Source organism: Nematolebias whitei, chromosome 11, assembly GCF_014905685.2.
Source record: "Nematolebias whitei isolate Nwh7 chromosome 11, NemWhi1, whole genome shotgun sequence".
Lineage (NCBI taxonomy): Eukaryota > Metazoa > Chordata > Actinopteri > Cyprinodontiformes > Rivulidae > Nematolebias > Nematolebias whitei.
In genome coordinates this window covers 30,893,793-30,905,530 of record NC_056508.1, presented here as the reverse complement: position 1 = coordinate 30,905,530, position 11,738 = coordinate 30,893,793, and the positions used below count along the sequence as shown (strand labels likewise).

General features: G+C 42.4%; 1 protein-coding gene across 1 annotated transcript; it reads right to left on the bottom strand.

The window, feature by feature from the left end:
* Nucleotides 1-3,256: 3,256 nt before the first annotated feature.
* On the bottom strand, nucleotides 3,257-6,576 carry dhh (desert hedgehog signaling molecule). Its single transcript, XM_037684873.1, has 4 exons — nucleotides 6,277-6,576; nucleotides 4,191-4,452; nucleotides 3,493-4,074; nucleotides 3,257-3,438 (listed from the first exon to the last, which is right to left on the bottom strand). Exons 1-4 carry the CDS (start codon nucleotides 6,574-6,576, stop codon nucleotides 3,257-3,259), a joined length of 1,326 nt encoding a protein of 441 aa, XP_037540801.1.
* Between the last annotated feature and the right edge of the window lie 5,162 nt (nucleotides 6,577-11,738).

The window sequence follows — 11,738 nt, the reverse complement described above, 5'->3', positions numbered from 1 at the left end:
ATTGTCGAATCCCGGGAAGCCATTTTTCACCAGAGTGTTATGTTTGTGCGATAAGAGCTGCGCCGACATGCCTGCTGGTGAGTGGTTGAGGCGTTTCATGATAAAACAACACGCTTGATTTCAACGAAGTTCATTAATTCTACGTGTAACATCGTTTTGTAAAACAGTATTACAATCCTGGTGCCATTTATCATAATTTATGGTCCATGTGCCCGCCTCTGTTTTCAGCCCCGGCTGTATTCATTGTAATTACACAAATATAGGTTGAAATGAACTTAAGCATTTCATTTGCCTCACCAAACAATAAACCAGTTAGCTCATTTTGAGGTATTTTAATGTGCATTTAGGTCACTCGTTGCCAAACTAATATATTTATTTAATTTAGGTTAAATTGGGATGACTAATAAACAGTAGTACCAAGTAATGAGTTGCTCATGCATCTAACCCTGTGCAACTCATTTTAGATATTTCCCTTTTTTACAGGACACCACAGACTAATCTAGTTGCTTGTGTAATTTATGGTCTTTTTTGCAAATCAGGTATAAAAGATGTACGGTCACAGACAGTGGGGACTGGTTTGTTACTTGCTGAGGGAATGGAAAACACTTGACTTGCTCAAATAATATGACTGAAGCTGCTATATGTGGCACACTAAATTTTTCATTCCAAGTAAAAAGTTTTTCTAAAAGCAACGTTGCGCAGATAAAGGTATAAAGACTTTCCAGAAACGGCATGTTTTAAAATCAAAAAGGATTTTTATTTGATTGCATGCACCTCCACTTTTCGTGGTCTCACAGTGAAAACATTGAATTGTTGGTGGATCCTGCAAACCTTCAAGATAAGAGTTTGGGTAACTTCAGTGTTGTGGTGAGAAGTTTACAATTTTAATCAACCACATCTGTCCCTGGCCCAGAGAAGAATTAAAGAGCCTGTGGTCAAATGTGTTAATTTTGATGCTATTTTGCTTCAAGTTTATCCCCAGTTGATGAGCACATGGTGTAACAGACAGAGTCCTTTAAGGACATGAATAATGAACTGTTTCTGGGGGGTGAACTGTATTCAACCTTGCAATAAAAACTTTACAAAGGACATGTAGAATCTTGATTATCTTCAGTTATGCAAACTCAACCAAGATTTTTAGTGGCCATCTTCTAATTTTGAAATAAAAGCTTGTGGTTGCAATAAAACAAAAACAATTATTTTTCTATAAAACGCTGACTGTGCAACCAACATTTCTATTAAATGCAACAGTGTTCGATCCTGGTTCTACAGGGTCACTATCCTGCTGTTTCCCTACTCCCAACACACCTGATTCAAAGGTTGAATTACCTCATCATATTCTGCAAAACCCTGTTAATCAACCATAGATTCAAATCAGGCGTAGTCTAATACATCGGGAAGATTGCATTTCTGGTCACACATTTAAGAAAACCCAGAACTTACTGGAAAGGATTCCCTCCGGCCTGGAATGAGGCGTTGGAAGATTTGTTACCTGCACAATACAACTTCATATAAGTGGGTGAGGTGGGGTCTGTAGAACTCAGACAACAAAATTAGTCATTCTCTGCATAATAGCTGAGAGTGGTTTGAAAACTGTGAGACTGAATGAGAGAAATGAATCGCAATCCATGCAAATGTCTCCATAACTGAACGATTCTGCTAAGAAACCACAAAACCTCACTGGTTGAGGTAATAACTGAACGGTTGACAGCTGCTCCTTGTGAAGTCGAAACACAAAAAGGGGTCTACATTTCCTTTATGGATGGTTCATATGTATGTATATATATATATGTATGTATATATATATATATATATATATATATAAATGTCATGTTAGCACAGTGGATTGTTTGTACTGGTGGTTCAATCAGTAGTGGTTTTGTGTGTGGTCAGCTAAGTCTGTTTCTCTTTACTTGAATGTGAGGTGAGCATGTTTTCATTTTGAAAATAGAGTATTACTGGTCCCACTGACAGGATTACTTAACTCCCCATTCAGCTTTAGGAAAATTGGATTAGATTGCAGGGGGCTGAGTCTGTTGAGACGGCAGCAGCTGATTGGTCGGTGGATGTAAATAGAGGCTGAGGTTAGGATGCCGGCCTCCTCCTATTGGCCAGGCGGCGAAGTGACTGCTTTCCCATCTGTCTCCTGCCTTTCAAGGATAATCCCCTGGAATACCTTCACAGATGTTTACAACAGAACATAAACTGAAAGAGGAGTATATATATTTTTGGTTTTCAGGGTCCTTTTGTTTCTCTTTAACAGTGCTACATTAAAGGCTCATAAAATGGCATTGAAGGCTTTCAGGGCTGAGTTTTGTTAATCCGATTTTTCATCATTGATGCCATTTTCTTTCACATTCATGACTTGCTTTGCAAACGGTTGTAAAATAAATCAGTGTTGGTTAAATTAGATTTTAATAATTAAAGATGTCTAGTTTGTGGGAAATTTTTGTGCACAGGTGAAAATTCACACGTTAATAATCCCTCCACAAGGGGGTGTATGAACTCATACTGCTTAGAATCAAGAACCTTTGGAGAATATAGTATGTCTTAGTAACATTTATATTTAATAAAATGCCTTTGATGCCCAAATGAGATGTAAAGAAGATAAAAAAAACAGTGTGCAACATAGTAAACATTTGTATTATTTCAGGCACAAACTGGAGGAATTTGTCCAGATTAAAGTATCTAATGTTCTGGAAAACTTCAAAGCAGCCGTCGAGGTGAAAAGGTTTGCTAAAAGTCAAAACTGTGGAACAGAAAGAATATTAAGTATGTCAGAGCGTCTCGTTAACCCGTTAGATTTCCACACGGAGGCTGCGTGACTGCTACGTACATGAGGCTCGACTGACGGAACCTAAACGGTACAATTTGCACCATAAAGAAAAGAAAACGGTTTCATAAAAAATACATTTTTATTTGTTTTGTGATAGAACATATAAAACAAGTAGTGGAATTATAATAAATGCAACCTTTATATATTATGATTCAGAAAGTACAAAAATAAAAGTTCTGTTGTACGGGGAATACATTCCTGATCTATTAGACTTTTATACTTTTAAGCAAAAAAAAAAAAAAAGACGATGTGCAAATCGTCTAAACTACATTTATTTCGGCATCAACCTGCACAGATGAATTGTTTGTTATATGATTCTTACAGACTGACAATAACTTTACAGTAGATTATCATTTTCAGTGTTTTTTTTTATTTTTAATTATTATTCAGTATCTTGTATATATTATTTGTAGTTTTTGTTTAAGGATTTATTAAATCGAAGTCTAAAACGATGCATGCAACTCTGTAGAGTAATCTAGCATACCAGTGGATATCTGTGTGTCTCTGCAGGGATTGCTTCTCTTGGATTGTCATCACTAGAGGTTCACTAAGATTGTCCTGCTTGTTCAGAATGTAATTATTTTCATAAATATCTGCTTTGTCTTTCATGGTCAAAGTGCTAAAGCCTGTGGCAGTCTTAGTGCAAGCTTTTTTACAGTCAGTGGTCTGCTCTTCTGTCGTCGTCTCCCCCCAGAGTAGCCAGTTTAGAGAGTAGAGAAGTCGCAAAGGTCCAAAAGCCCAGTGTGCAAGTCTGTGGTCCTCCATCAGAGCATAGCTGGAGACCAGAACCCCGTCAACAAACAGAGTTCCAGCTTCTGTCAAGGGCGCATACACTCCCATGCTGTCCGTAACGGAAACTGATGCGATTCGCGAAGGCCTCATTTGACCACCTTCAGTACTGATGAGGACACAGTCTCCGGTTTTTGCTCTGCTTGCAAACTGAGCCTGGTACCCACTCTCATCATGCCTGCAGTCAGGGACCAAAAAGACCAAGTGATGAAGAGTTAGGACTAATCTCTGTTCGTCTTCTGTCTCCAGAGACAGGAAGGTAGACCTGCTTTTTTTGTCCCGGTGCAGAAACAAGAGAACTTGGCTGTACACAATGTGGCCTGTTTCAGACAGGGCCATGACCCTGTCACCAGGGGCCAGTGAAGACAGACTCTTCTGCATCCCTCCGGCAAGAGTCACCCGGGCACAGCCTGGGAAGCAACCACCTCTCTCCACAGCTTCAGACTTATCTACAAGAAGTTGCCAGGGGGGGGGAAAAAAGGACAAAATGTCATGCAGGGCTCATCGGAATTATATTTGTTTACACTTTTAGCACAGAAGCAGAAAATCTCTCTGAAACGCAGACCTGATTTTACGGAGCAGTGTACGTGATGCTTGGACTCATAGTAGACCCAGTCAAATCCTGCTTCCACAGCCAGCTGAGCCAAAAGCCCGTACTTTTCTGTCTCCCTGTCGTCAGTGGTTATATCCACAGCCCGGCCTTCGTAGTGCAGAGAGCCTGGAGGGTGGTGGCCATCTTCATCCCAGGCCTCCGTCACACGCAAGTGCACCCCTGGCCACTGGTTCATCACTGCAATGGCCAACCGGTTCAGACAGTCCTTGCATCGCTGCAGAAAGAAAGACGGGTTAGGGCAATTTCTAACATTTTGACTGCACATAAACCTCGAGTTCAAACAACAATCTGATTGCCAGAAAGCTTGAGAAAGATTCACTTTTTTCACGTCAGCATGAGGTTGGAGATGAAAGGCGTATTTATCTTGATGCTACCGATTAAAATAAACCCTACTCAGATTCAATAATACAAAAGTGATGGAAGCTCTTCTGTGACTATGAATGAACATACTGATGTGTTTTTAAGGCATATTTCATTTTCTTAAAATAATGGCTGTCTAACGTGGGTCCCCGAGGCTCAATGAGACTCACCTGTATAAATAGAAGTTGAATGAATTAACAGCAACAGTGTCACTAGCACAACAATGGTTATGTTCAGGAGTCTACACCTACGTGCACTGAACAATTTTGCTACGTATCAGCGGAGGAAAAATACAAAACGCTTCAGTATTGTCTTTAGAGATCTTCTTTTGGACAACTTTGTTAAAGACCATCTCAGATTTCCGCAAACAATCAGAGTGCAACCTACTGTAGCCAGTTTGGCATTCTTTGGCCTTTTCCACAGGGTGACAGAATAATCAAGGCCATTCTCTGACTTTCCAGCTTGTTCCAGACTTGAGTTACACACTTTCACCCCTGAGACATTTGATCAAATACGTGCGCAGTGACTTTTAACACCCCCGTGGGCCCATAATGTTGCAGACTGTATCAGCATTGTCACAAAATAGACGACTGGGAGGGGGGGAAGAAAGAAAAAAAAAAAAGATGACGCCAGCATCTGAGGTGATACACTCATTGTCATGTCTTGTATTCACTTATGGCTTGGGAGGGAGCAAGTCTCATGGCCTAAAATTAATCTTTTAAGACAGATCTTGTATCGAGCGGCAAAAGACGAGAGTGCGAGCAGAAGTTTGGTGAGAATGGTGCAAGAGGGTCAAGGCCAGAGGGGAAGAATGTATGGGCACAGAGTTGGGAATGTAACAGCTAAAGAGTGAGGGGCAGAAAACAAACTGGGTGCATTTCTCCCTCAATGCCGTCGAGGAGAGGCGTTTCATTGTCACAACTACAATAGTCGCTTTTCCGACGGTGCCATTACTTCAGCAGGCGGGAATTTTGTATAGGCGACCCCTCTGAGTTACTAAACGATGCACAAAGAGCGTCTTTCACGTGTAGGCAAAATTAAAAGGACACATACACACATTCAAATTGGGTACCAGGAGGGTACATATATACAGTTACAGATTTTTGTTACATACAATCACTGTATAGGAAGGGAAGGAACACAGATTTACATTCATAACGATCACAGAGTATCCACGTGCTCAATGGAGGGGCTTTAGAAATGTCAGTCTTGTTACCTTTTACTGTGAATTTTGACATTTATCCCTTAACAGAAGATGCTGCACCTATGCTGATCATTTCATATCTACTAAAAAAGTTAAGAATTAAGACGTCGTCCTGTAGGAAACTCTTCAAGAGGTGATGTTAAATGACATCCTGATCTTCTTTTCTCTACAGAAAAGGAGGGGAAAGTCTGGTTCAAACCTGCGTTTCTGTTAGGAACCTGCCAAAAGCAGGTGGCTGAGGCTTCGGCAAACAATGCATGCGATAATATGGTTTGATCTCAAGGTGATATAAAGTGGCTGAGCTGTACGCTGCCTTTGGCCCCTTCCTGTAAGGGATAGATCATACAGGTGCAGAGAGGATGCACCTGTCAAAGCATCTATTAGTCGACCTGCTGAAGTGAACTTTTGTGCAGGTTTTCTCTTGTTTTTTCCTGCTGTGCAGCCGTAACCAGGCACCTCTGGAGTTAGTCTCACCTTGGTCATGAAGCGGTCCGCGCCGGTGTTCTCCTCATCCTTGAAGACAATATCCGGATTGTAGTTGCACACCAGCTGGTTGAAGCGCTCAGAGTTGCGCGTGATCTTGCCCTCCGCTCTTCCACTCGCCCCAATGTTGTTTTCTGAGAAGTTGGGGGAGAACTGCTTGTAGTGCATAGCCGTGAGTTTCCTGGTCCTGGAACGCATGCCATACCCAGGACCTGGCCCACATCCCTGGACCGGCCAGGCGCAGGTACACACAGCGAGCAGGCCAAGCTGGGCCCACCAGAACCGCTTCATTGAGGAGGGTTGGGGCTCCCAGGGGTCAGGCAGGTGACAGCAACTGGATGAGGCTCAGATCTTGGTCCATTCCAAATCATGGAAGACTAGTCTACTTGTATAATAAATATACAATGCTATGTATTGAGCATTATTTGATAATAATAAAAAAAAAGTGTTTTTATTGTCTTTGTTTGTTGTTGTTACTGTTTGTGATGGAAGTGAGCCTGAACTAGTCCAAAAGAAGAATACTTTCTGAAGTTTGGTATTAAAGTTTAAAAAGTGAAACAAAAATAAGAGCACTTTTGGAAGTCTCTGAGAGGTTTAACCTTGTGGCCCTGCTGCGAGCTGAACGTCATCCCCTCGTGTCTTCACGCAGGTGCGTTTAAAGGTCGCTCTCCGCGCAGTTTCCGGTTCAAAGTGACGCACACCTGCAGCCAGACGGCTCCCTGAGCGCGTGGAAGCTGATTCTTCTGTCCGCTCTTTTCTTTCTCTCTGTCCATCCAGATAAACCTCCTCTTCTTCTCCTTCATCCACCTTTCCCCGCTGCCGCGCTCTGCGCTCCTGGCCACCTTGCGCCAGCCATCGGGTCTTATTAGCGTCCGGACATGATGCCCTCCCTTCCTTTGCGCCGCAGCACACGCCTCCAATTCAGCCATACACATGATGCTGACTCACACACGCGCACACAAAGTGCCCAAATCACCACAGTTTGTGCGGACATTCATGTTATACCCAGTGTCTATATGTGCGCGATCCTCTGTCTGTCTGTTAGCAAAATATCTCACGAACCACTGTGCGGATTTATATACAACTCCCAGAAAGTAATGACTGGATGTACTTCTACAAATGATAAACATTTAGAGTCAGCCCCCTGTTCAAGATGGCCGCCAGGGCTAATTAGGCTTAGCAATCACAAAAATGGCTTTAACTCAGTCAGTTTTACAACTCAGAGCTAAAATTTGTTTAGTCGCTGAGTTTTGTCTCCAACTCATACTTTGAGCGCAACATTTTTATTTAATTTTTTTCCAGAATTGGGGGCATTAACTGTTGCTGTCAGCCTAGACGGTCTGTTAGCAAAATATCTCATGAACCATCAGATGATTTTTAATGAAACTCTCAGACAGTAATATTGACATGTACACTGAGAACTGATTAACTTGTGGGGGTCAACCGGTTTTCAAGATGGCCACATACAGCTAGTGGACATTGAACACAAAAGTGGCTCTGCTTGAGTCATTTCTACACATAATGAGCTAAAATTAGCTGTGGTAGTAGCTGAGAGTCATCCCCAACCCATACTCTGAGCACTAACAGAGTGAACGAATCTTGTTTAAAACGTCGCCATGCAAAGCAGCAGGCCTTAAGTATCCCTTCAAGGATTGAGATTCCCTTTTGGTTCAAGGTTCTTTATTGCCATTCGCATCACATGTGGTACATGAGGTGGAACAAAATTGTGTACTCAAGGTCCCAGTTACACCCCAAAATAGCAAAGATAAAAAGTAAAAAAAAGAGAGTATATAAGCAACTACGATATATGCTGAACAATACTAATGTATTAAACAGCAGCTTGAACATGAGTCGTGAGCAGATGGGTATGAATACAGCAGTTTAGAGACAAGAGATCAGCAGCATGGATAATCAGTAGCGCAGATAAGTCAAGGATCAGCAGCACGGATAATTTGGGAATAAATGATGGATCTAAAATGTTGACATTGTACTTGGACCTTACACAACCTTCCTTTTCTTTACTCTTCCCGCCCATCGGCGTTCCACTCTGCTAATGTTATTAGACAAGAGTTGAAGACGCACACGCCCCACCCCTGACCATGACTTACAGTGTTGCCTTCCTGTGTTCGGGGAGCCAGCCTGACCCCCACCTGATACCCCGGTGAACCCCCAAGACCTCTCCACTGGGAACACCCCTCAGCCAAAGTGTCAAGTTATTATTTTTATCCACATCCAAACAATGGCTGGGAGACTCGTGAAACCTGGTGCGAAACGAGGAGCACCAAAACAACTGATACTTTGTCTCAAGCGTGTGACATCTGTAATCATGCAGGAAAGCGTAAATTAATGGGAGGTCAAAGGTCAGCGTGTGTCGTTGCACTATCACTAGCTTCCTGGAACGCACGAGGGCTTCATCCAGCTTTCTATGGTTCATCTCAGTTGTGCAGTTTTATTGTGCTTTAATGGTTTTGATAAATAATAAGAACTAAGCGTCTACTGAAGTCATTACAAATGTGGATTCTCTTCTTGCTCAGGTCACGGAGTTCCGTGCGGGTCGTGGAAAGGCATCCTTGCCGGGGAAGCGTCCAAGATGATCCCAGGATGTTGTGGGGAGGGACGTTTAAAAAAAAAAAAAGGCTGCATCTTCCTGTCCTTACGGTAAACACGGAGGAAGGCTCGAGTCTGGCTCAGACGACACAGATGAGAGATCTCAGCCCTCCTAACAAACGCAGGGAATGGCTCAATCAAAAAAAAAAAAAAAAAAAGCAACAAACACTTTTATATCTCCAATCAGCCGCTCCGCAGTGTTTCTCTTCAAAGGCGTGCGGCAGAAAGAGAAAAAAAAAATTCCATCTGGCATGAAAGGGAAAGGAAGGAAGCAAACATCTGTGAGCTGGAGATGGAAATAAAGTCATTATTACTAGTTTTTATTTTGGTACCTCCTCCCCCTCTGCCTCTTTTTGGCATTTCACTCCCCTATTTCAGGATGGGAGTACATGGCCGGGTGAATGGATTTGTTTCCTGCTTCAGCTACGGTACAAGAAAACGAGATCTTTCCTGCTTGGCTGAGCGTTCCCTGCTTTGTTCTGAGCAAATGTTTTCACTTGGACTGCTGATCCAACTGTACCTGTGAGATTTTCCATCTTCAGATGTCAGAGACCAAAACTGCGTGCCACCGACCACCTTTCATGCAGGAGTTTCAGACTAAAATTGTCTTTAAGCAGAAAAAAGACAGAGTTATTAAGACAAAAACGTTAGGCACAATCTAATGTAGCACGATCTGTTAGCGCTCAGTGTACGTGTTGTGAATGACTCTCGGCTACTACCACACTAAATTTTAGCTCAGTCTATAGCTTTTACAAGTTGTAGCCATTTTTGTCCATTAGCTTTTTAATCGGGTTGACTTCCAAATTTAATCAGTTTTAGAGCTACATCCGTGGAGTACGTTCAGACAGTTTCATTAAAACCCATCCAGTGGTGAGATATTTTGCTAACAGACAGAGTTGATTCCTGTAGTTAATCAAGAAAGCTCATCAAAGACTACTTTCTCAGATGGCTGAGGGGAGCTGGACTGGGAAGCTCAGTCCTCACCTCCTTGTACAGGTGTGCAGTGGAGAGCATCCTGTGCTCCAGCATCAACGTGTGGCATGGAGGCTGCACAGCTGCAGAAAGAAAAGCTTTGCAGAGAGTGGTGAAGGCTGCACAGAAGTCTGTTGGGAGTCAACCTCCCCACCATCACAGACATCTACACCTCCAGATTCAGGAAGAGGGCCACCTGCATCATGAAGGACCCCACTCACACAGCACACACACTGTTTGTCCCGCTCCCCTCACGCAGGAGGTTGAGGAGCATTAAGTGTAGAACCACTAGACTGAGGAACAGCTTCTACCCTGAGGCTGTTAGACTCATGAATCTCTAATCAGGATTATCACTCTGAAGTTTGGCATATTGTTTTTGTACTACTAGAGCTTAATGTGTTTTTAGTTAACGTTTTTCTTAGTTCATATCTTAGATCTTAATACTGTTTTTCTTTGACATTTTATACTTTTGTTGGATGTAACTGGGGTCCTGTGTACACAATTTCATTCCACCACATGCACCACATGTGGTGCGAATGACAAATAAAGAACCTTGAATCCCTAATGTCAAAGTTTAAAAAATGGATCTTGTGTGATTAGTTAGTACGTTGGGAATTAATCTCAGCTACTACTGCATCAAATTAAAAACTGTTCTTTTTTTGTAAAATAGTCTGAGTTAAAGACGTTTATGTATTTGCTGAAATGACATAGAAATGGCAGCCATCTTGAATTGGGCGGACCAATTGTAGTTGTCAACCCGATCATTTATTTCTGGAAGTTTTATTAAAATCTGTCGGGTGATTCGTGAGATATTTTGCTAACGGTACAAACGAAGCTCACAAATCGTTATTGCTTTGCCTTCGCGGCGGGTGGTAAAAATGAATCCAAATAGTCCAAGATTATCTAAAGAGCACCATTTTTTTCTCCCTTGTGAGACATTTATCAAAAAATAGAACTTGTATTTTTTGCTGGCGTTGACATTTCGAGTGTTTGTCTTTCTCTTGGAGCTGAATTGACACTGCGGGAGCAGCTTCCTCTGATGGAGGCCGTCTGAAGGGTGTGCGAAAGGAAAAGTCAAGGAGCTGCCATTTTACCCTCACATGTTCCAGTCACACACACACACACACACGCACACACACACACACTCACATCCTCACTCCGAGCCCACGGCTGCTCCACCCTGCTCACTGTCTCTGCATGCGTTATCAGTGCAGGAAGAGGCAGGGTGGTGCTCTCAGATGTGGCTGCGCACGCTGGACGATTCCTGGCTTCTGGAATAGTGTGAACGCTCATGAAGCATTCACTCTATTGTGATCCATTTTTCTTCCGTACATCTTTCTCGTTCCACAATTTTTGTGTTATTTCAACAAATCATATAGTCTTCACGTGGCCTCTCTCACTGGTACATTTTCATCTTTAAATCACTTCTTGGTCTGCTGCCTTAATAATTCTCCTCCTACATGTCTCTGCGTGAGTGCAGTTACAGCGTGCGCTCTCAGGACATTATTGCATGCAGTGTTCCCTCGGTGAGAACTGAACTTGGCAAAAGGGCCTTCTCCTACTCTGCTCCTGTTTCCTGGAATATCTTGCAAAAAGAGCTGAAGCTCTCGACCTTGACCTCTAAGTGGCTTTAAACATCTGCTAAGTTCCTGGCAAAAACCAATGCAGACATGTTCCTGTTTTTAGTTTGCTACACCGCCTTACAGTCTAGCTGTTTTATTTCCCTTCATTTTTTTTATACCATTTTCTTTCACTTGTTCTTCTCAATTTTTATGCTTCCTTTTATAATTGTCCATTGTTGTCATCACTCTTTGTTAAAATCAGGTCTCTCTTGTAAATGAGCAGAGGCTCAGTGGGACTAAGCTGTATAAATA

What these genes read in the sequence shown, in the direction of transcription:
- dhh (XM_037684873.1), bottom strand. Translation starts at nt 6,576, where the DNA reads ATGAAGCGGTTCTGGTGGGCCCAGCTTGGCCTGCTCGCTGTGTGTACC. An exon ending in CGGACCGCTTCATGACCAAG is followed by an intron (nt 4,453 to 6,276) that starts GTGAGACTAACT and finishes TTCTTTCTGCAG; the next exon opens with CGATGCAAGGACTGTCTGAA. An exon ending in AGAAGAGCAGACCACTGACT is followed by an intron (nt 3,439 to 3,492) that starts GTAAAAAAGCTT and finishes TGACCATGAAAG; the next exon opens with ACAAAGCAGATATTTATGAA.